This window comes from Clytia hemisphaerica, unplaced genomic scaffold, assembly GCF_902728285.1.
Source record: "Clytia hemisphaerica strain Z4C2 unplaced genomic scaffold, Clytia hemisphaerica genome assembly, whole genome shotgun sequence".
Classification (NCBI taxonomy): Eukaryota; Metazoa; Cnidaria; class Hydrozoa; order Leptothecata; family Clytiidae; genus Clytia; species Clytia hemisphaerica.
In genome coordinates, this window is record NW_027103240.1 from 446948 (window position 1) to 472711 (window position 25764).

At 35.0% G+C, this 25764-nt stretch overlaps 1 protein-coding gene across 1 annotated transcript; it reads right to left on the bottom strand.

The window, feature by feature from the left end:
- LOC136823742 (solute carrier family 12 member 8-like) lies at positions 1-23763 on the bottom strand. The gene is made up of 12 exons (XM_067080236.1): positions 23386-23763; positions 15272-15353; positions 14609-14676; positions 13353-13544; positions 11509-11740; positions 10802-11003; positions 9804-9891; positions 6838-6984; positions 5772-6273; positions 4606-4718; positions 2004-2182; positions 1-638 (listed from the first exon to the last, which is right to left on the bottom strand). Exons 1-12 carry the CDS (start codon positions 23572-23574, stop codon positions 488-490), a joined length of 2145 nt encoding a protein of 714 aa, XP_066936337.1. The 5' UTR covers positions 23575-23763; the 3' UTR covers positions 1-487.
- Between the last annotated feature and the right edge of the window lie 2001 nt (positions 23764-25764).

A 25764-nucleotide genomic window follows, 5' to 3' on the forward strand; every position in this document is an offset into this window, starting at 1 on the left:
ACCTTAACCCTAACAATGCATCATGGGTAATCATTCAGGGAGAATTCGGAAAGCCGATATCGTCTATTATCATCAATGCAGGTGAATAAATTACTTTGAATTGAAAAAAATTGAATTGCATTGAATTGAATTGAAGGTAGAACCACAGCATTTAGTAGGAGCTTATTACACAGGTGATCAAATAGGACTGGATCAAGAAACCCCATTCAAGTCGATTCCAGGCTCTTAAAAGAGCATAACAAGTGTCAAAGATTCTCCAAAAACCCCATTGTATACACCAAGATAAAAGATTGAATACATCGATCGACAGTGATCGGGAAAATTTGCACAGAAACCATATCAATACTTAGCATGAACAAGGAAGCATCAGCGCTAACGGAAAAACCAAGGAATTCTCCAGGCACCAATTTCAATATAAAACCATTAAGCCCAAACATAGTAAAAACACATTTCCACAGGCCTGAAGTAAGACCGCTGTCACCACAAGCTAGTGGTAAGGTTGCGGTTTATTGATAGTCGAGGCTAAATGTTTTCGATCTCTGTGCTCATAGTCCATATTTTCTTGAGTAATAACATGCATTGAAATTCCATAAGGCACTTGGCTGCTTTGAATGATCACATGTTCTTGTTCTTCATCCCTATTGGTGGAAAATAAAATCACGTGATTAAAAGAAGAAAAATTATTGGCTGAACACAACTTTGAATGATCCCGTGTGCTTATTTTTTTCATCAAAATGGAATCTCGTGATGAAAACAGAACAATCAATTGGTTGAGAGGAAAGCACCAGCTAGCGAAAATGTCTTCGTGTAATACGGAGATGAGCAAAGCCTCCCATAGAAAATGATATTTGGTACAATCATATACAATGTATCTGTTTAAGAATATTAAGAAAACTCCAAGCCATCAATCGCTAGGAATGCCCCACAGAGCAGATTTTCTCGATTTCTCGAATTCTATAGTAATTTTGTCACAAGTCGTAACCATTATAGCGTTAAATTAAAGAAAAATGCTTGAAAATTTCAATGGGCTTTGCATACGTCTTACCTTCTAATCACAGATTTCTGTAAAGCCCGAACTGCTAGATGGAGTGATTTAAGCTTTCCAAGCAAACAAATTGAATATCGCAAAAAATATAGTTACTATTGTTTTCGAAAATCCGTTAAGCTTCTGATTTGTCCAGCGCTGAAATTCTATTATAATGTCACGTGACCTCGGTAGGACTTCCTACCGAAATACGGCATGCTTTTCAGCTAAAGCACGACATCTAGACCTTCGGCCTTTATAAATAGGTCCTATCATGAACATATAAACGACTGGACATCTATCTTTTATTGTCTCTTTGAAGCGAGCTTCGTTGCCGCCTGTATTTCAAAATTGCTATAAAAAATCCGACAATATTCCGTCGTAATTTTATTTCTTTGAATTGTTTAGGTAAAATGATTGATAGAGCTTGAACATTACTTCTAATGCACAAAAAAATTATTTTCAAATTTTTTCACGAGTTTGCAATATATTTTATCAACATTTTCAACTCTGAAATGCATGTATACTTTTGAATTCCTTTTGTCACTCCAATAATTTTTTTTATGACTTGAAAAAAATAGCTTGCCAAAGTTGAGAGCCTGTGTCATAAGAATATCGAAATTAGAATATGACATGTGAATATGAAAATTTTGAAATATTAGTCGGAGTTTTGACAAGGTGACGATGATTTTGCCTCTGTTATTTTTGTTATGATATAGATAAAAGACTTGAGAAAAGTAGAACAACAGAGACTTTTGTCGAAATTTTGACGTTGTTAGCAAGGTATTCCCAAGAGGTATACCATCAGAATTTATTGTTTCATTTGATGATTTTAACGAGGCGGCAACGAAGCTAGCAGTGTTATCTTCAAAAATACAAAGGAGATGGATGTCCAGTCGTTTATATGTTCATGGTCCAATACAGTAGAGCTTGTGGCAACCCCTAAAATAAATAAAAAGTTTACCAAAAAAACTCTTACTTTTTGTCTCGTGGTAAGAGCGTGCACAACCAAACACCAAAGTTAAAGTCACTAGCCACGCCAGGCGACAGACCAGGCCGCGCTTGACTGACAAAAATGAACAGGATGAGCGTTATACTCAGGTTAGCGAGTGCGTAAGCCCAGCTCACACAAAATGACAAAACTAAACAAACAAAACTCTGAAAAAGAAAAGAAAACAAAAAGGGAAATTATTTTGACAGCCGACGGGTATTACACGCGTTCTTATGAGAATCTTCATGATCAAATTGGCCAAAAATTCAACGGTATGCAACTGAATCTAAAAGAAGAGCATTTTTTTATGTGTAAATTGTCAACTATCCCTCAGTAATGCTTAAAATTTTCACAAATTCACAAATTCACAACTTTTGCTTGAGGTATATATTACATATTATTCCCAATTTAGATTGAATTTGTATCCTATCTTGAGAATAACATTTAGAATATTTCAGGATGGTTTTACCCAAAAGTTGTTAACAATATCAATATTAACAATATTAACAATATCAATGATGAAATGGAAATACACCATTCTTATAAATTAAAAAAAAGCGTTTTGATTTTACAAGAAATATTTAAGGCTTGGTGACACGAGAAGTTTTTTTCGTGTTGGTGCAATGCAAAATGCTCACCAACCTGAAAAGCTTTCTCGTGTCTCCACCCCATTTTTCTTTCTACCAATAAAAGAGAAATCTTACTTTTTTCCCTCATTTTTTGTCCCATGAAACAAAAAAAGAAACCATGAGACACGCACTTTTTTTCTTGTGTTGATGGGATAGAGCATGTTGGATTGCACCAACGCGAAAAAAAAGTCTTCGTGGTTTATGCTTTATTTTTCATTCAACAGTTTAAGCACTGATACGTGAAGACGTTGGAAACTCGATTCAACCCCCCTTTTATGGAAATTTTATAAGTATTCATACTTGGCATTCTCAGGCTACAACTACACAAGCCCGGTCGACAAAACATGATAAGGAAAGGTTGAAAGTAAAAACTTTTTTCAAAAATTTCCTGCTCAAGGGAAATTTTTCTTAAAACGGTGCGCTTTCTCCTCCTTTTCCAGTGCGCGGTTTTTTACCGCCATTCTACGCCCATGTACAGTATTACGCCACCGCCCTTCTGTCTGTTCGTTTTGGTAGAAACGGCGCTTGATACCAGTAACACACTTTCTGCCGTCTGGACAGGGAAAAGCTTGCTAAAGTCGGGTACGGGCTATAAAAGATATATTTTCTGATTCCGCGCTCCTTAAACAACAAACGTTTTCAAAACAAAACAAGATGGCGGTCGAAGCGAGGAGATTGATTTCGTTTGATTCATACTTTCTTTGTTCTTGAACATTTTCTTTGCTTTAGTGGTCAAGAGACTTTCAAACCAAAGAAACTTTGTATTGATTTTTCTTTGTAAACTTTTTCAACATTCTGTCATATCGTAGAGTTTTTGCTCAAGTTTTCATAAAGCTTTCTGAGTGAAAATTCTACCTTAAATCAGTTTCATTTTTAGTTTCTTGTTTTCAAAAAGATTTCATTTTTAGGAATTTAATGGCTTCTAATATAGAAATAAATAAACAGAAATGCAGCTCATGTGTTTGAATAAGTTGGAACATATTTCTTGATGCTACACAAGGTTACTTCTGGATCTGTCGCTGTTTGTTAACAACCGTCAGGCACCGTCAGGTGTGGCATGATTTTCAAACTCGACACAAAATCATTTCAAGTAAACTGATTCTGGAATTTGTTGATGGACACTAAAATGGAGCTCATGTGTAAATTAGAACAGGATTGGAACTTTCTCCATGATGCTACGTGTGAAAATGGTTATTTCTAGATCTGACCTCGTTTAACGAATTGGTGGCTTTGATTTTTCAAACTTGACACAGAATTATTTCAATACCAATTATGGAATATGGCAATGGAGACTAAAATGCAGCTCATGTGTAAATTTGAACAAGATTGAAACTTTTTCCATGATGCTACGTGTGAAAATGGTTATTTCTAGATCGGTCTCGTTTAACGAATTATTTGGTGGCTTGATTTTTCAAACTCGACACAGAATTATTTCAAATACCGATTAAATGGAATATGACAATGGAGACTAAAATGCAGCTCATGTGTAAATTTGAACAAGATTGGAACTTTTTTCATGATGCTACACATTAAATGAAATGGTCATTTCTGGAGCTGTCGCATTTAACGGTCAATGGCTTGGATTATTCAAACTCGACTCACATAATTGTTTATAAGTCGAATTGACCTTGATGGAGGAAAGAGGGAGAAGATGAACAAAGACAATACAACGAAGAAGCTCAATAAATCGATGTGGCACCATTTTTACATTTTTTGATGTTGTTTCTTATGGAAGTTAAATTTAATGATATTTTGAATTTGACCTTTGGGTAGAAAGTTTCGAGCTTTCAACATTCAATTCATTTTTGATTGACTACATTACATTGCAAAAAGTCTAATTTTTACATTTTTTTTATTGACACTGTCGTTATGTATATTATATAGATGTTATGGAGGAAATTTTTAACCGCATCTTTTGCGGCTCTTGTTTAATTTATAAAAATCATGGTACAATCACTTACAGTAAATAATGAAACCCAGCGATTACAAAGTCGACCATATAAAGTGTTGGTGTTTCGCTCGTGAATAAATTCTAAATATTGTCCCTCATTCAAACTCCGTTGTCGTTGGTAACCTGGTAACAAAATGAGATTTCAATATGATATAAAGAGTCGAGGCTCGAAAACATAATGAGATTTTAGTGTATTTTAACGTTTTTCAGAATTTAAAGTTCGGGCGAGAATTGATATTTTAGCACTTCCACTTTCTTTCATTGAATATTTCGATTTTGGATGGGTTCAGTGGCTTCTAAGCTATATTCCAAGCCTTATTCGAGCCAAATTCGAGCTTTGAAATCCTGAGATCCTAAGGTCGTAACTCATAAGTCTCATGTTAAAAACTCAGAGTTAAAACTACTTTCCAACTGTAGTTAACGCGCTTAAAAATCAATTGTGGTATTTAAAATTTCACAGGGAAATCCCCTTTGTCTCAAATATTTTGTGTGGGATTGTAGCATGTCCCACACATCCCGAAGACAATTTTTGCTTTTGTTGGTCTTGCCGTGTTTTGTTCTTTTACTGTTGGAGAAATTTTTCATCTCGCTAGGACAAACTTTCTGATACTAAATAATCGAAAACCAAAAGATATCTCTGACACGGAATCGTGCTCCGAACACTAACAAACCGTACTTTGCAGTTCTTTTACCATGAAGAAGAATTTAGTACAGGCTATGATACAACAGAACACGTGGTACAAAAAAACCCGGTGCCCCCTCCCCCCGGGCCATTGTTGTCTCTAAGCTGATTCATGTTCTTAAGTGAAAGTTTACTATTACCTTTATGGAAGAAATTTTGTAAGAAATTTAATTTGGCGATTTGCTGGAAAATCTAGCTTGGCCAGACTTGGTGGAAATTTCATTAAGCGTCAGAAGCGGTTGTAGTATAATTTTGGGCAAAAACCTTTATTACATAAGCAAACAAATTTGCCTAAAACCTAAATTAGCCTAACGAAAACCGCAAAACCGTAAACTTGACATGGGAATATAAATATACCGACTCCATTATCATGAAAGTGGTGCCGAATTCCCTTTCTTCACATTTTAGTAATTTCACTCTCTAAGTGAGAGAGAAATAAACCGAGTTAAAAAAAACCTCAATAAATTCTTCACGAATGTATCAAAATCACTTACTCGTTGTATCTTCAGAAGAAACTCTATTACTTTCTACATTCAATTCCTCGTCATGGTCGGAGACGGCTAGCCCTGATTCACGTTGTGACGTATCATAGTCTGGTGGCTCTTTCACTTCTAACGTTTTAGAATTGTCTATGACGGTTTCTTCTTCCGCTACTACGTCACCGCCGTCGTCTGACGTTAACTCGTGATATTCGTTCCCGTTTTCCCACGTACGTCGTTTGGTGACCGTCGTAGATCCGTAATCACACATTTCAACAGATTTGTTATTATTTTTGGTCGGGCTATTATAACGGCCCTCTACACGGGCCGTTTGTTTCAACTTGACGTCGTATGACATTGCCATGGCGAAATACGCATAATTTATGATTGTATACGTCATTAAGAAAGGCATGGTGACGATTGGGGCCAATTGATTCAAATTACCGACAAAAATGAAGATGAGAGCTATTGAAGCACATAGAAGGGTCGCATTGCGTGGCTCCTTGTTGCCACCGCTCTGAAAAGAAAACGAGTGAACATTATTTAGCGATTTAGCCAGTGTATTTACCAAGATAAGAAGGCGGTAAAACCATTAAAATAGGGTGTTTTCTAGGGCAGATGATTTCAAGCCTTTGATGAGGAATTCGTGAAAGCAACCTGGTCCAAGCGTCAAAACCACGCTTAAAAAATCCTCATTGAAGCTAAGAATTACAATATTGTCAGTGTTTTCTAATGCGATCGATATCTCTTTCTTTATGATTTTTAGAGAATAATGGTTATTATACCTCCGCGGCCTTTATCGAAAAGTGAAGCAAGTTTTCCTACCAAAGAAATCACGTGACAAAAAGCAATTTCACTTGTTTCAGAGATGCGACATAGCGTTTGCCGCCTACTTTTTTTATCTCGCGCTCCGAAAACAATTATGCTAGATCCTATCTATCGGCACGAAATTTAAAAAGTCAAGTTTTTGCTTCACTTTTTTTTGTTGGAGAAAGCTTAAAGTTGCCTATCTAGCCCTTCGGGCTTTACAGATCTGGGATTATACCTGAACCTCGCTTTCGTTGAAAATTATCCAACTTACCAACTCAGCGAATGGTTTGAGAATAGGCAGCACGTTATCCTCTGCGATACGTTGAAGGACACGGGGTGGACCAACTAAGCCGCCCAGAATGGATGAAAGTGCCGCCACAAACAATCCAAATATAAGAAGGGCGCCAACGAGTGAAATCTATGTATAGAATAGTTTCAAATTATCAATTAGCTTACATATTATTAGTACTTTAAGGGCAGAAACTTTCGTGATTTTCGCGATTTTTGCCCTTTTTCACGAAAGTTTTTGCCAAGTAAGAAATTACACGAGAAATTCGCAAGTTTTTTCCGCGAAAAGTACATTTGCTATGTTATACTCGGTGTTCAGTTTTTGCGCATTTTTATCGCTTTTTTGCCTGCAAAATGAAAAAACATTCTAAAATTGACGAAAGTTATATCCTCTGAAATCGTTCCAAAAGTAAAATTCGCGAAAGTTAAATTCACGAAATTTCGCGATTTTGCTATATCGCGAAAGTTCCTGTCCGCGAAAGTTTCTGCTTTTAATATAGTATTTCTAAAGCGAACATGTACAGACATCACTGGAACTGTTTGTCTGCACCGGTAAGTATGAAGACTTGTAATCACTCTTTAATTCAAATATTTTTGGATTTCGAATGGGTGTGAACGCCCGACCGTAAAGATATTGCTCTCGTTGCACTCAAGAGTAAAAATATGCCAGAAAAGGACCAAGTTAAATGATAGGATGTCAGTGGCAAGTCATCAATTTAATTTGGATGGACAGAATGGGTCATTGAGTATAGTAAGAGTTCAAAGTTAATATTAGAAGGAATGATTCTGATGCCCTCTGCTGGCGGATGAAGTTTTTTCTTATGAAAAAGACTCCTTCCTCTTCATAATTAACAGAACGCTTGGGTGTAATTCCCTCAAATACAATTGAAAAGCTAATTAAACATGGCTCACTTAACGAATCTAATTAACAGGAAATAATTATCAGGGATTAACCACGCAATGATTTGAGAAGAAAAAAAAACATCTAAAACTCAACATGAAGCAAATAAATCCCTTAGTATTTCCTTTCTGTCAAAGACAGCATGTCCTCAATAAGCAAAGAGCTTCAAACATTTTAAGCCCCGAAGAGGTTAAAGATGAAACTCTTGAATATGAAATAAAGCCACTTATTTCAAATCCAAAACACGTCACCCACATGGTTTTCACGCAAATGACATACTAAACGTAAAAGCTAACGCAAGATTTTGGAAAATTGTAGTGAACATTAATACAATAATGCCCGGTTAGTGAGGGCTGTACTGAGAAATATTGCCCGAGGTCAAGTAACGACCGAGCTTGCGAGGTTGTTGCGTTGACCGAGGGCAATATTTTCAGTACAGCCCGAAAAAAACCGGTCATTATTGTATTTGTTAACCGTTTCCTTCAGCTTTGATTGATTTTTAGCGCTTTATGCAGGAAAAATAGCGAAATAAAGCAGAAAAACAAGCGAAAAGAGATAAAAAATTGCTATAATTTCTGACGTCAGAAATAAAAAATGAGAGAAATGATGTCAACGCATTGTTCATTTTCCTTTGAAAAAGTGACGTCACAATGAATTTTCCTAACGACGGGCAACTCTGGACAATGTAGGTCCGTCGTCATGCGAAAAGAACCAATTGCATTGCGCAAAAAGTCGTGTAGCCCGCTCCGAAAAAGTAACCGGTTAACAAAATCTAATAACGCACTACACATTCAATCCGTCATTCTAAATTTGGCGCATATCTTGTGGCTTAACTATTTCTTGCTTGAGAAAGGTTGAAGATTCCACTCTAACTATTCTGACTTGAAACTTAATGGTTTCAAAAGCAAGGTGGGCGTGAAGTCATGTTCGAAATATTGTTGCGGAGAGAAATAAATAGTGTAACAAAGGTTCTTCCCATTTTTAAACTGTATTTTGCTCACAATCGCAGAGAAACACAAAAATAAGGCGCAAAGAAGGTCTGTTAGACTCAAGTACATTCCAGTTCACCTAACATTATAAAATGTATTTCCTGGAATTGTTCATCAAAAATAATTATTTAGAGTTATTGCCTTCAAAGTCAATCAAAGCAGTGTAACAAAAATAGGGATATAAATAGTGACTGGTTCCAAGCGCATTTGGGACTACACGTTTTTGTTTATAAGAACAAACTATATAAGATCGAATCAAGAAAACGAAATATTATTATACATGGAATGGTGGAATTAGAGGTAGACAACAAAGAGGAACAACAGGAACAAGACAAAATAGATATTGAAGGTATACTAGGTAACATTGGCGTTCAAGATATCGAACCGTCCCACCATCATCGCATTGGACAAAACCGAAAAGGGCTACATTGGCGTCCAATCAAGTTGATCTTAAAAAGTATAGAGGAAAAAGAACGGATAATGCAAAATCTGCATAAGCTGAAACGATTCAATGAAATTGGTGGCTTTAGCATCACAGACGACTTCACCATCAACGAAAGAAAAATTATTAAAGATATGTGCCAAAAGGCGAAAAAAATGAATTCAAAAAATGAAGATTTCGTTTGGCATGTAAGAGGAAGCCCTAGAACAAACCTTCGCCTAGTTCGAAAACCTAGGACAAAGACCAAAACAACGTCTTCTCTTCTGTCCATATCTTCTGACGACTGGACGACAGATGAAGAATTAGACAAATTATAAATCTAAAATTATTTCGTAGAGGTCGATAGACCTGTGAAATATAATTCTATGAATAAAAAAAAAAGAACATAAGGCTTTGATGGCCAAAATGTTAAGAACATTTTAAGGCTTTGAAGACTCTAAAACACACATTATGTTAAAAAATTATACAAAAATTACCCACAAAATGGCGAAAATAAGAACATGTTAAGAACATCTTTAGGTTTAAATCTGAAAAAGTTAAGAACATCCGAAGGCTTCAAAACTTCGGATATTCTTATAAAAAAACGTGTATATGAGAAAATTAAATTTATGACCCACCTTTTCCATTATGAGGGAATCTGTTTGCAACGCTTCACGAGTGCATGTTGAACCCAAGAATAACACCAATATGGTGTAAATGAAACCACTGCCAAAGATGAAAAGAAAGTTAACATTAATATAAAAAGTTCAGTAATGCAAAAATGGTTTTCCGTTAAGACCGATGCATGTTTTTTTATAAGCATTGCACTTATAAGCATATCTAGGCTCAGATATGGGGAAAAATTAAGCACATGGCAATCATTACTTGAGCCTACGAAAAATGTTTTTTTCCTGATTTTGGCTTTTTTAGCTGGAATTTTACGGATTTTCAGTATTTCCATAAATTTATGCTTTAGATTTAAGCATCCCCTCAAGCATTTTTCAGCCTTATTAAGCTTTCGATCTAAGCATCTCTGAGCCTGTTTTCGGATTTTTGTATGCTTATAAAAAAAACATGTAATGACTAAAGGAGCCCAGACAAGGGGGGCAAGATATTCACCTTTTATGATATTCGACCAAACTAGAGATTGTTTTTAAAATCTTAATTTTGAAATTTGAAGTTCAGTTAATGGAAAATGATGACTGTCAAAGCAACATTAAATGGAATGGAAATGTAGTGTTACAGTGTTATTTTACTGTAGAAGAATCAACTACAGGACTTTCTCAAATTCAAACTCAAACTCGGAATCTTATTTGTTCGAATTACAAAGAGAGAAGAATCATAGAAGGTAAGCTCTAGTTTAGACGGCCCACTTTTTGCCCTGCCTATTCTTATTGTGAATTAAAGTGGGAATAAAGTGGGCTGTCTAAAGTCAATGCATTGCCATCTTTTGACGCCAATGCAATGACTCCTTTCAATCTTTTCCAAGCAAAGATTTTAACTACCAACTATGTGCCCTCGTTCTGCCTACTCTAACAATTAGAATAGGCAGAGCAGAAAGTCAGCCGTCTAAACTAGAGGTAAGGGATTATAGTGAGATTCGAATAAGAGAAAGTCTACTGTACGAAACATTTACCATAAAGCGAGAGCTGCAACTGAGCCTTCCGGGATATTTTGGCCTGGCTCTTTCAAGTCGCCACTCATATTGACGCCAGCCAAAACGCCACAAGCCGTGGGAAAGAACACACCAAACACAACGAAAAATGAAATGTCTTTATTAAAATCCGATTTCAAATTCTCGACGAAGTTAGCATTCTTGAACCCGCTGAAGCCAGATTCTAAAATTCAAAATGAGAACTTTTTGAATGAAATAACTAATAAAAGTAAAGGCGAGGGAAGCTGTAAACGAAAGTCGAAACTCCAAGAAGATCTAACTGCTTTAGTTTATTATTCAATCCATTGTAAAAAGAATTTGTAATTTTGAAAAGAGGTAACAACAAACCTTTTTCTACAAAAAAAAAGAGAAGGTTATGTACAGTTGACTCTCTCTCGAATTCGATCCTCAAGGGACCAAAGATTTTACTCGAATTATAGAAAGAATCGAATTTAAACCAACTATCTAGCTGAGGAAATCAATATTTTAGTTTGAATTACAGAAAGATTCGAATCGCAGAGAGCATTTTAAACCACTTTTCAGCTGAGGGGACAAATGTTTTAGTTCGAATTACTAAAAGATTCGAATAATAATAGAGGTTCGAATTGGAGAGAATTGACTGTACTAAGGATTAAATCAAAATCACAGAAAAATCATATTCTTATGAAAAAAAAAGAAGAGACACATACCTGGTTTCTCTTGGGCCAACGTTCCAAGTATGAAATCACACATAGCAATGGCCAGTATTATGATCAACACTAATTGAAACCGAACAATCCATTTGACTCCGGACAAGGCGATTCCGACTAAAACGACCAGCGTAATGATAGATACAAGACGAATAGCCCAAGGATGATCCCAATTCATCAGACCGACCATTGATTCGGAAAACCCGGTACAGTAAAGAGATGTTGCGATGCACTGAAAATAAAATATCATAGTTAGCTCTAGTTTAAACTGCCGACTTTCTGCCCTGCATATTTTAATTATTAGAGGAGGCAAAAAGCGGGCAGAAAGTCGGCAGTTAAAATTTTTGAACTAAGACATTACATTGACGTCAAAAGAGGGCAACACATTAACTTTAGACAGCCAACTTTCTGCCAACTTTAATTTACAATTAGATTAGGCAGGGCGAAAAGTGGGCCGTCTAAACTAGGGAGTCCACCAAGAATTATTGATTTGTAGTTTTAAAGCCAATCTTTACATATATGAAACTGTTTGCTGATCTTCTTTTTTTCCATCAGCAATTTAGACCATTCGTTTTAATTCTCACCCAGCACTTTCTTTCGTAGCTGTACAGACTTTAATTCTGATAATGTCAATCTAGCTTTGACTTTTCAGGCTTACATTGCGATAAAGGGGGCCGCCCAAATAGTACGTACGCACTAAAATATCGAAAATTGAGTACCCCCCCCCCTCTGTAGGCAAGCGTACGCAAATAGCTACAAAAAAAACAAGCAAAAAAGGGCTATGAATGCCTTAAAACTTAGAAACATCTAAGAAACATCTAAAAAACATGCTGAGGCTGAGAATGAGAAAATAACATTTTTTAATTTGGCTTTTTTAAGAACCTTCCAATCAAAACAAATTTTTTTTTTCTTTGCATGAAAAATAGGCTGATTATGTCAAAAAGTTTAGAAACATGTAAGAAACATTTAAACCCTATTAGCCCCAGGGGGGGGGGGGGTAGAATCTACCACGATGGAGTTCTTTTGTTTATATCTCAGAGAAATTTTTTTTAACGACTTGAAACTTTCTGACTTTTAATAAAATCTTATTAAGAGTACTTGTGCAAAATTTTAGGGTCATAGGTTTTCCAGATCAGGTTTTGTGACTTTATTGTGAAACATGACATAAAACCCAGCTAAAATCGCTTAAAATTCAAAATTTTAAAGTGCTGATAACTTCTAAACTATTTATTCAATCATTGTCAAATTTTGACACGCGATAGGATAATATAATTATAATACAAATTTAAAAATAAAAATAAAAAGTTTGAAAATGATGACGTCATCATTTATGACGTTATCGAATTTTGAAAATTTTACTCATCTTCAGCATAGATTTTAAGAAACTAATCTTCATGGAAATTGCAAAACCGGCAAATATGTTAAATAACAGTCTTTTACCTTTCATAGTCTTTAAACAGAATCTAAATATCTTTATTGGTTCGACTGTAATAGACACTTTTGTAAACCATATATTTGGGCTTTTTTCCAACAGGTGGAAATTTTGTGATGACGTCATCGGTTTTTGAATGACGTCATCAATTATTTTTTCTTCCTGGAAAATTGTATCATGATGGAGAACATCTGTACCAAATTTCATGGTCATAGCTCTTCTAGATCGAAAATTATCGAGGGTGGTAGATTCTACCCCCCCCCCCCCTGGGGATACAAAAGTCAAAAAAGGTTGGGGCCAATAGGCTCAAAACGCCGATTTCTTAAGAAACATTGAGGCTGCTTGGTAAAACTAGTTTCTTAAAAAAAACGTGTATTTGCGATGATGACGTTAACAATTAGCGTTATCTTACATGTCCCACACAGTACATTAGACCAACAGTACCGCCCACTTTGCCGCCCAACACATGGGTGAGTATAAAATACACGCCACCATGACCTAGATCACATCGGTCAGACACGCCCACTGCTGACATCAATGTTACCAAGGCAACGAGGAATGAGATCAATAGAATGAGGAGTGACAATCCAGTACCAGCAAACCCCTACAAAATATAAAAGAAGGCTTGAATTAAAACCCTTTTTCTGTTATGGTTATCTTTGCACACTTACTGTATAGCTTTAATATTTTTTCTAATATTTCATTTTTAGCAGAATGGGCTTTTCCAGTAATAGTCCGTGTCCCCCTGTTGTATGGGATATCCAGGGGGTTAACGATTTTTGTTCAAAAGTGGATATTTAGGGGGTCTTTTCTAATAAAGTAGGATATCCAGGGAGTTCAATACTTCGAAAAATTAATATCCTCAACAGCAAGGGTTAATTTTTTTTCAATAAAAAAACCCGATTAACAAATAGATGAAGACTGCTTGGATTCCAAAGAATGGAAAAAAAAGCAGATTCACCAGGAAAAGTGTTTCTAGCATCGCATTCACAGTCACAATGGCTTGGTTGTGCCAACAACTGTTTCAAAAATTAAAACAGCCTCTTTGTGTTATAACATTAAAGCAACAAAATTTAAAATGTAACCCTTATAGAGAGCACATATTTTTTGCCTTAGTAACCCCGGTCTGAGTTTAATGAACAGTCGTCAGCTACATACAGAAGTATCTAACGTCTTGAAAAATAAATTCAAATAAAACGAGTCGTAGCATCGTAAAGGCCGGTCTCCACTTACGCGCGCTTCGATTGCACTTTTTCGAGCGAAGCTTCCACGCTATTGGTCAAAAGAAAAATGAAGCAACTCCATTGGCGCGATCTGACGTAACGGTTGAAAAAAGTTGAAATGTGTTGTCTATATTTGTGTCTATTCATGATATGCACCATTGCAATGTCTTCCGTTCCACCCAATAGCTGATTGGTTGAAAGTGACGTATTGACTGCTTTTACGTCACTTCCAACCAATGAGCTATGACGTAATGTCAGAAGACATTGCAGTGGTGCATATCATGAATATATGTGTCTACATTTTTATGACGTAATCTTTTATCCAAGCAAAAAGGATTGAAGCCAAAAAATGCGATCGCAGCGCGCGCAAGTGGAGACCGGCCTTTAAGAAGTCGTCAAATCAAAACCAAGAATTGGCACAATAAAAGATATCAAGAACACTTACAACCATCCATCCCGTTCGAAGGAAGACCACCACACCCACGATGTTCATAACACAGGATGTGAACACACCTGTGTTGGAAAAATAGTTTGAAATAACAACAAATTGAGGGTTTTTATTCTAATCCAATCCAGAATAGGATAAGTGATTCGAGAAAAATATAATATTGCAAATTTACGACAAGGAATGTAGCTCATTTCATCAAATGTTGGCCCCTATACTTAAAATTCAAAATAAAAGTTCTGAACAGTTCAGATCCAAGCCTTATTTGCACACTCTGGCATACTTTGTTTCCGATCCTAAACTTAAGAATTATTGGATACAATGTTTTACCGTAGTAAACACTTCACAATTTTTTTTTAAAGTGAAATTTAAAGATATAGTGTAAACATTTTGTTTTAAAAATGTTCTTCTTAAAAATAATAATATCTGAAACTCAGGCACATCCGCTCAGATCCCCCGTATGATCAAGTCCAATGCCTAAAAGTTAAGAGAAACAATTCTTCCTCCTTAATGTAATCATTGTATTTTTAATTGACCTCCCCTTTCTCGAAGTGAGCTGTTCACAAACAATTTTATTAACTTGAACAAAAAATATTTCAGTAAAAATTTGGAAATTTCTTTATTCTGTAGTATTTTACAAGAGAAGAAAAATATGTGTCTTACCGTCCCATGTTCCAAAGAGTACTTTCTTTGTTACAAAGAAATTGGATTTCCACCAAGGTTCTTGATCTGTTTCTGATCCATTCTATGTGGAAAAGAAAAACGAAAAAAGTTTGCATGAAAAACGTGATTTTAACATAGAAATTCATGACATAGCAGACATAGAAAATTTTTTTGTTATGATTTTACATTGGCCTTTTCCAAGCCTTTTATTTAAAGACAATGAGAAAAATAAAAAATAGGGACACCACCCCTAAAATCTTAAATTTTACAGATAAGACCAAGAGAGGGGTATTATTGTTAGTTTTTCAGACTGAAAATTGACAGATAATTCAAGCAAAAACTATCAATGATGAAGTCAGAAGCTTTTGTCCTTTGATTTTCAGCACACACTTCTTGACCATTTCGGAAGTTTCGTCTTCAAAAAAATCAAAAAAATTCTCAAAAGAGTAAAAAAAAATTTTCAATTAAAAAAATTTCAAATCAAACAAGCAACATGCTGAATGGACCTACCTAATGATTAACATCAGATGAAAATAAGAAAAAAGTGACAATAATTGTACAAAAATTCAGAATGGAAAAATAAAGCTTGTGCGTTAAATAATGTAAAATGGTAAAAAGGAACTTCCCCAAATACGAAAATCATTTAAACCATTCAGGCCCAAAAAACCTTTTAAGCTGTTTTTGGCCCAAATTTGCCCAAAAAGATTTTCCTTAAAAATCTGGCTCCTTCACATTTTGGGCATTGCCATTTAGCATCATTGTGCAAAAAATCAGAAAAAAATTATGAGTCAACATTGAGAAAAGCTATATTTTCTTATTTGGTTAAAGGGAATTTCCCCAAAATACGAAAATCCATCTTTTAAGGCGAATAAGAATTTTCCAGGAAAAACCACTTCAGCCATTCTTTAGAAAATCTTGCCCTCCATCTTTGTACAAAAAATCAGAAAAAAGTAATGACAGGATTTTGCACAAAGTCCAAAAAACCCTATCTTTAGGCAGTTTTTCGCCCAAATTTTCCCAAATATATTTTTTTTTGAAAATCGGGCTCCGTCACATTTTAGGCATTGCCATTTTGCATCATTGTGCTAAAAATCACAAAAAAATAATGAGTTAACTTTGAGAAAAGCTATATTTTCTTATTTGGTTAAAGGGAATTTCCCCAAAATACGAAAATCCGTTTTTTAAGGCGAATATGAATTTTCCGGGAAAATCCACTTCAGCCATTCTTTAGAGAATCTTGCCCTCCATCTTGTTACAAAAAATCAGAAAAAAGTAATGACAGGATTTTGCACAAAGTCCAAAAAACCCTATTTTTAGGTAGTTTTTGGCCCAAATTCGCCCAAATAAATTTTTTCTTAAAAATCGGGCTCCGTCACGTTCTGGGCATTGCGATTTTGCATGATTGTGCAAAAAATCAGAAAAAACTAATGAGCCAATCCTGAGAAAAGCTGGTAACAGACGGACGGACGGACGGACGAACAGACGAACGGACATGGGTTAATTTATAGAACCTCCACCGGGGTACCCGGAGGTAGGTCCAAAAATTAACATTTGAAAAAAGTCAAAATATTACAACAAACTACTTTTTTGATTGAAAAACAGCAAAATTATGTGAAAAAATACCCAAATAGTAACCTGTACTTGCTTGAAGAGTGAAAAATACACACCCCCGCCCCCAAAGTAGTACAAGGGTACTAACTTTTTTGAAATGCAAAATAGACACCACCACCTGGCTATGGGTCAGTACCCTGTGTCTGTACCCCCCTGTTCTTAAGAACGAGGATTTCAACTCTAAGTATAATAAAATACCCCCTTCTCACAGACCCGGTAGGATTTCTTTGGCTAGTGGGGGATAAAAATGACGGACTGAAACTCGATGGGTATTGATATTCCGATATCTTTTATGGCTGTGGATTTCAATTCTTTTGTTTTCAAGTCAGAAAATTCAGTGGGTTTGAGAAAAATAGCATAATATTTTGCAGTGATTGGTTTATTTGATCATTTTCAGTGGGGACAAAAATTGGAAGATAAATTTCCACAGGGAACAATATTTTGAACAATTTTCCCAGTGGGTCTGTGAGAAGGGGGTGTTATAAAATCTTATCGGAAATTCCACTGTCCCTCCTCTTTGTTTGGACATTGGTAGTTCTTTTAAGATAAACTTGTAAATTCAAAAAAAAATTTCGTGAGCTTTTATTCACCACGTTTAGAATCAGTTTTATTAATAAACTGATACTTCATTATGAAGTCTTCACAGGCATATAGTGATTGCATAGTATAAACTGATATTATTTTAAACATAGTGTCTGCCTTTCTTATTGCAATAAAGGAACCAACACAATAAGAAAACTGTTCACGACATGAACATAGTGGGGATTCTCCAACTCTTTATTGTAATATGAACAACAATGAGCATTCTTTTCCTTTTAGGTGTTTTAATAAAATTTAAACAGTCGATTTTCCTCAAGTTTTTATGTTGAAGAAAATTTATTAAAAGAGTATTCAGATTACTTAAAGAAATTTTGATATAATACTAAAATCTGATTCTGATAAACAGAAAAAACGTGTCTTTCACCTTGTTGTCAAAAAAAGGGAAATAATAATTGCAGAGTTTAGATTTGGCTGAAATTCCCAAAAAAATCTTTTTAATCCCTGTAGCGAAATCACAACACAAGATAAAGACACTGCAAATGAACACTGAAAAGTAAATGAAAATTTTCTTAAAATTAGGAAAACTGGAGTTTGCTGTTTATTTCATTATTAGATACATTTTCATGTATTTAAAATATGAAAAGTTTTCAAAAACACCATGGGTTTTAAAGCATATTATACAAGCAATAAAACCGTATTTGCTTATTATTAGATGATAGAGAAAAAATCAACTGAGCAAAAGACAACAAGTAATTTGTTGATGGAAAACAACATGTGTAAATATACAAGGATGTAAGACCATGTGCCAACCATAATAAAACCACTACTACATATTCTAACCCACAGCCAGAGATCTGGGTCAAATCCATATACTTGAACCAAGGCTTGAAATAACGGTTGGACATTGGACATTGTCCAACTGAAATTGCTCCTTGTCCGACCCAAAAATCATAATTTTCAAGCTAAAGCAACCCTGATCGGACATTTTGTCTGACCCACTTGAAATCGTTATTTCAAGCCTTGTTAAACTTAGTATCTGATTTTAGTTTTGAACAATTTTGAACAGAGAAATGTATCTTTGATAGTTCTTCTAGCTGCAAATTTTTGCATTTTGCACTTTGAAAGGATCAAAACCACTTCAAATGAATTCTACAGCCTAAGAAACAGAAAATTTAGAAAAAACAAGCTAAAAGCTGAACGGACCTACCCGAAGATTGATGTATATTGCTATGCCACTTTCTGAGAAAACGAGACAAAATGATCATGTGGAAAGATTTCAGTTAAATTTTTTTTTAAACAATTCTTTGTCATTATGGAGATTGAAATTTAGCCCAACACAAAACGATATCATTTTTTGGGTTTCAAAATGAAAAAGGAAGTTCAAATCCAATTTTTATGACCAATCTGGCAATTTTGAACCTTGAAAACACTTTCCCATGCTACTCTACCATGAAATCTTTCACAAAAACCTGATTTCAGACATTTTAGTTATTCCAGTAGCTAATGCATGGTCATGCTTAAAAACACAAGAAAACTAAAAAAAGGCAGTCATCTAAAATCATAATTCAGAAGTCCTAGTTCAGCTACTAAACCACCATTTTAATGATCTTGTAAAGGTGGTTCACCTGATATGTTTTTAGGATAAATTCCAACATACTCATATTGTGCAATAGGGATAATAATCAAACAAGTTTGGTTTTATTACAAAACTTATGTTAAACTTTGCTTTACATGTCATATTCTCCATACTTCTCAATTTTAGGAATTTCAAAATAAAAGAATATATCAACCCCTTTAGAAAGGGAAGGGTTCACACTATGATGCCTTAATGAACACAAAATCATATAAAGAATATGAGCTTTCTAACAATTATGACGGTAAATGACATTACGGGGATGGAACCCAATCATGTGACCTTCCCTTGTCAGGTGATTGCTCTCCTGTGCTCTCCGAATTGTATTAATGATATTAAATAGTATTGCAATAGCACAAAGAATTTCATCATGTGTAGTGTGATTTTTAATGGTAAATGATAATAAATTATTTTAGAATTTCTCAACATAAAGGCGATTGTCAACTGAACAATTGTTTAGAGAAAACAGTTCAACATTTTTCCATTTTGAGAATTAAAAGGTTTTCCTTTTTTGATAACTTCAGAACAAATTCTATACTTTTGATATTATGGAGGCTTTATGGATATTTTTGTGGTTTAAAAAAGTCATTTTCCTAGCTTGGTCAACAGGCTCTAAAATGTCATTAATTGGACTTATTAAGGCTGTATTGAATTGAAATTCTTCATACCAAGTATGAATACTAAAGCTAAAATTGAGCCTTAAAGCTGTTACAGGTCCATCAATCTAATGTGTTGTGGACTCAAGGCTACACAATTTGGTTGAATGCTTTGTGAAAGAAGAAAATTTGGATAAAAGGCTTTTCAAGACTTTTAGCCCTGGTATTAATAAGAAGAATTCTGAAATCCTCATTTTTTCGAAGAAAAAAACTGCTAGGAATTTTGCAGTCAGTCCGTCAGTAAAATAAAAAAAAATTTCTTAAAATCTGTGTTGAAAAGAGTCAAGATCTAAATAAAAATTTACATCTCCATTTTGCAGGAGTAGACTTTTTCTTTTTTATGAATGAACCTGAATGAACAACTTTTGTGCTATCTCCATTGTGATATTTTTAAATTCATCCCTGTTCTGGGATGAATTTTACACTTTTCTGCTTTGCTCAGTATAAAAATATCTGATAAAACCGGAAAAAAACTTAAATTAAAAAACTTCGATCATCCAGCTTTGCAACTTTGCAATGTTATTTTGTTATTTTAGGAAAACACTGGGTCGGTTGGGCTTGTAGAACAATAAATTAATTTGGTCTTGCTTAAGAGATTATAAGACATAATTAATTTCAGTCTTCATGATAAGCAAGATAATCTTTCTTCTACAAGATTGCTGTAATGTTGATATCCGCATCTAATTTTGACACTCTTTAGAGATAATAGGAATAATAGGAACGTCGGTTTCACTGGTTGAAAAATATTATTTCCTTTGCGCTTTAAGCAAAGAAATATAATTATATATAGTTCAAAAATTTTCGATTAGCCATTCTGCTGACCTTCTTATTCCACTTGGCGATGGTCATTGTCATTTTAGGATTTTTAAAAGTTATTTTTTCAAATTTTTATTGCTCAATAATATAACTAAAATAATATGTAAAAAGATAACAAAATAAAAGAGGCACAATAGGCCTACTAATTGTGTGGGTTTTGAATACATTGTGTTCAATAATAAAAACCTTTTCTTTCCAACACAATCATTTGCTTTTTTACATTTCTGCTGATTCAGCATTTCATTGTTGAAAAAATTGTTGTTTTTTCTGAAATACCCCACTATTTGAGTTCTACCAAGCTTGAAAAAACCCCGCAGTTTTAAACCTTTCGGAGAAAATGACAGTCTAATGAATAACAAATTACTGCAGCATATCAATATCAACCCTCAAACAGTACAAACTGGATAAATTGTTTTGTCTCCAGACAACAACTGGCTTGTAAAAGACAAATCAATTAGACAAGGCTATCATTAGAGAGTTTCCGCAGTTTCGGCAACTGCAACGGCAACGTGAAAACATCAAATTCACACCTTTGAGCTTTCAAAATTCTGAGTAAACCCCAATTAGCCGTTTTCTCTTCTCATGCCCGACAGCAAATCACTCATTTTGGCGTTGTCAGACAACGTGAGATTTCTAGACATAAAAATCAACATCAAACAAAAAGTAAGATATTTCAGAATCTTTAAACTATTTATCATTTTCTAGTTTTTTTTTCTTCTGCTAAATGTGTAAGTTTCAAGTATTGAATTTTTGAAATCCTGATTCTAAATTTGTTCAGTTTGTTAATCTCGTTACTAATAACATTACAAAATAATTCTTATCATTACAGTATTTTTAGTTTGCATTGAAAAGAAAAGCTTCCAGATTTTCTCCTAGATTTTTCGTTTTTCGTTACTTTAAAAATAATGATAGACGTTGTCGTTGTGAAAAATAATTTCAGAATTAAAAATGAGCAACAAAGGGAACGCTGATTTTTTTTAACACCTATAATGTGATTTCACACGTTTTCACATTGCCGTTGCAGTTGCCATTGTGACTGTGGAAACTCTCTATTATCTATGTCAGCCATCTTGATATTTTCCCTACCTACGGCTCGCATAGCTGAAATTTTTCCACTGATGCAATTTACCTGATCTCACGTCACTAATGTCAATTGACCCGACATTAGTGACGTGAGATCAGGTAAATTGCATCAGTGGAAAAATTTCAGCTATGCGAGCCGTAGGTAGGGAAAATATCAAGATGGCTGACAATACAGCAATGGGCCATTCCAGAAAATTTTTGTTACTCCCCGTCGGACGACGTGCATTTTTTAATTTTTTTTAGACTCTGAAATAATTTTTCTTTTCCAGTGGTGGTCGGAAATTTCAATAAAAATCCATGTATGTACTTTTTAAAAAAGCATTGGAAATTCCACTCTTTTTTGCCTTTTTTTATTCGATTACCTTGGAAATTCATACATTTTCTTCTCCAGGCCATTTTTCATGCCCTTTTTTAAGCGTCCGGTTATCGGACGCTGACCCTTTTGAAATTAGTAAAATATTGGTAAAAACAGCCTTTTAGTAGAAAAACACCGGAAAAAGTGCCCTTTTTGGCCACCAACGGACGCTGCCTTGCCTTTCTAAAATATGGCCTGTTCTCATGCCTTGGAAATTTCGGATTGTGGTGAAAACTTTTGCACTCGGAAATCCTGTGTCGTCCGCCCCCCTGTTACAGACAAATTCTGGAATGGCCCAATGAAGGTAGTTTCTCATTGCTTTTAAGGAATCTCTGGAATTTTGTTTGAAGCTTTAGGGTATTGGTGGTCGATTTATTAGTGACCCCTAAGGCCAGACGATGTCAATCGAATGGAATCGAAGGAAAATTCCAATCGAATCAATCGAATCAATCGAATCAATCGAACGCAATCGAACGCAATCGAATGATTGCGATTCGATTGCCAAACGCAATCGAATACCAATCGAACGTAAAATTCTGGGTAAAATTCGATTGATTCGATTGATATTCGATTACGTTTGATTGATATTCGATTACGTTCGATTGATGTTCGATTACGTTCAATTGATTTTCGATTACGTTCGACTGCGTTCGCCGGGTGGTCGATTAAATTAGATCCCAATTTACCTAAATTCCTTTCAATTTCGAGCGCCACTTATTAGGGAGGTTAAGTATCGATACGATAGGTAAATCAACGCAACGAACAGGCTTTGACACACAACCAGCAGCCAGTAAACATGTGGGCCTGGGTAATCTGCATTTTCTAAAATCCAGGCTAAAATGATTCATATCATCTCGTTTAACTCTTCAAATGTTAATGAGAATCTACGTTAATCAACAGAATCAATTAGTCAGACCAGTCAAATGCATAAGCCAACCGAACGTAGTCGAATCAATGGAATCAATCGATTACATAAGTCAATCGAACACAATCGAATCAATCGAATCCAGGCACTAATCGAACGCAATCGAATCAATCGAGAAAATCGCGGTAATATACGATTGGCATTCGATTGCGTTCGGCAATCGAATTTCAATCATTCGATTGCGTTCGATTGCGTTCAATTGATTCAGTGTTTGATTCGTTCGATTGACATCGTCTGGCTAAGGATATTACTGTTTGCAGCAATTTTCATTTAATACAGAACTTACAATAATCCAAAAGCGCCAAAAATATTGCAAATATTCATAAATAAGTGCTGCATACAGTCATTTTTTGTCATCTAGGCAGCTTTGATTGTCAAGGAAACTTTTATACTGAATCAGATCTCATCATGTTAAAAAAATTACATTCATGTTTGCTTTTTTTTGAGATCTTTTTGTGAATTTCAAATATGTAAGGCAAAGGGTGAAAGTAATACCTCTTGTTCATGCTCAAATAGTTCTTTAACTTCTTCTTTAGGATAGGATGATAAAAAGCCTTTACTTCCGTTATCATTCAAGGCGGCTGGGTGGTTTGTATCGCTGGCCAAACCATACTGATTCCAATCAACACCGTTTACATTTCTTCTCCCAACTTTATCACCATTTACGCTCCCATTTTCTCCCATAATACAAATACCAATGCTGATTCATATATGATGGGAGAATTCAATAGTATATGAACATCATTAAATTCCAAAAGCTAACAAAATCATACCAAAAAAATTTACATAAAAGTTTCAATGTTTTGATTTTTTTTGACCTGTGATCTACACTCAGATATTTTTATCTTGTCGTTTCCCGGTTACAATTTAGATTTTCCGAAAACTATCGCGTACAAATGCAACATATGCTCTCCACCATAGTGCTTTAATCAAAAGTGTCAAGTTTTGATCCTGAATTTCACGAAAGTTCTTCAAGTGCATTATCCAATTCTTCCCTTAACTATATAAAATAGTAATCATTTCAAATGGTAAATAGATGGATTTAATGATAGCTTAAAAGAATCCTATGCTTTTGAAATTAGTGTTACTTAAAAGAGTAGGAGGAGGGTGATTTTCAAAAGTTTTTTCGCGCGATAAAAAGTGGGCGTTGGGCGGAATGGAGTAGGTGCTTAAAATTACAACTAACTGGAGGCAGTCAAATCAGGTGCACCGCCCGCCCGCCGTGTTGTGCATAAAAATTACGTCACGGTCACGAACATTACTTGCCTCGTTTTGAAATTATTGCCATGGTGATCTCCCAGCGGATTTTAATGTCTAGCACACTGTAGTGTATCAGTATGCAGTTTACTATCTACAAATTCCCCAGTAATTTCTACAGTGATTAAATTGACACATGTGCGATAGAATTTCTATTATTGGTCTTCAGAGGTTGAAATATTCTCAACAAACCTCTGGTACTCAGGGTAACCGTTTTTTGCCTATTTTATGAATACAAATACGAAATATTCGACCCCCTGTTGAAAATCATTAAGAAGACAGTACAAAATTTATTTCCAAATAGCTATAAACTGAATCGATACGCAGAGTAGGAATAAGTGATGTTTTTCCAAAGAGAATTTAATTTAAAAACAAATATTTTTAAATCCTCTTTGGTTTTTCTTCTTAACGGTATTCGTTAATCGAATGCCCGAAAAATAGCAATTTGAAGGATTAAAATGTGATTTATTATTTCATAATTATAGCTGATCAAAAAGTGTACAATCATGGTTGAAATATATCGAGAATTCCGGATATTTTAACGTTTTTAAAGTTCCGGCGAGACAGTCGATTTTGGGCTATCTCTTTAATGTAATCGAATATTTCAATTTGGGAGGGGTTGGCAGACTTCCAAGCTATATTCTGAGCCTTATTGGACTATTTTTGAACTTCTGGATCCTCAGTCTTAAGTCTAGCGTTAAAGCTCAGAGTTTTTAAACTCTACTCTTCGAACCTACTTGAAAGCACTTACAAATCGATTGTGGTTTCAAAACTTCCCGACGACATATCCCTGATTATATTGTCTGCTTCAAAAAAGCTATTAAAATGAAAAGTTGTCGCATAGGTTAGACGATGCTATTGTCTGTTAGACTTTAGAGAGGGCTACTAGTGAACGCGGGAAAATATATGCACAGTAGAGTCAGGCCGTCCGGGCAATATACGGAAAATAGTGTCTGGTACAAACTGTAAACACCTCTGCTACTGCTTACTCCGCCCCGGGCTAGCCGCCTGTTCCACAAATTTTTCCCACCTCCTAAACTTTTCCGTTTTTTAGTGATCGTCTATGTACAAGGACGACTCTGACTGACAACGCTCACGGACTTTGAATTTATAATGCTGTTTCCCAACCTCGTTTTCTGGCGTCCATCAGTAGTGTAAATAAAGCCTGGGATACACGGGCACGAGATTGGCTGTTTCCTTCCAGAAAATCATGGTTCGTCCATAATTTCCACGATCAATCAGGGGGTAATGGAATCTTATACCCAGAGGCACGTGTACCAAATTTTAGTGAAGGATGTTTTGAAACAATGATGAACGATGAACGATGAAGAGATAAAAAAGCAAAAACATTAAGTTGATAATCAGTTTATATCAATCATAAAATTTAAGCAATTTAAGTAAATCAGAAAAAAGAAAATGAAAAGAAGAATAAAAACTTTTTGGATTTTCCATTTTCTAGATATAAAAAAATTAAGAGTTTTTATTGTCGGCTATTCATAAAATGAAATGAATGTACCTGTTTATTGTGAAAAAAATCGTCTGTTATTTTAGCTGTTTTAATTTAGAATAACATCTACAAAATCAAGGAGGCTTTCATAAAACTGATAAAATTCATAC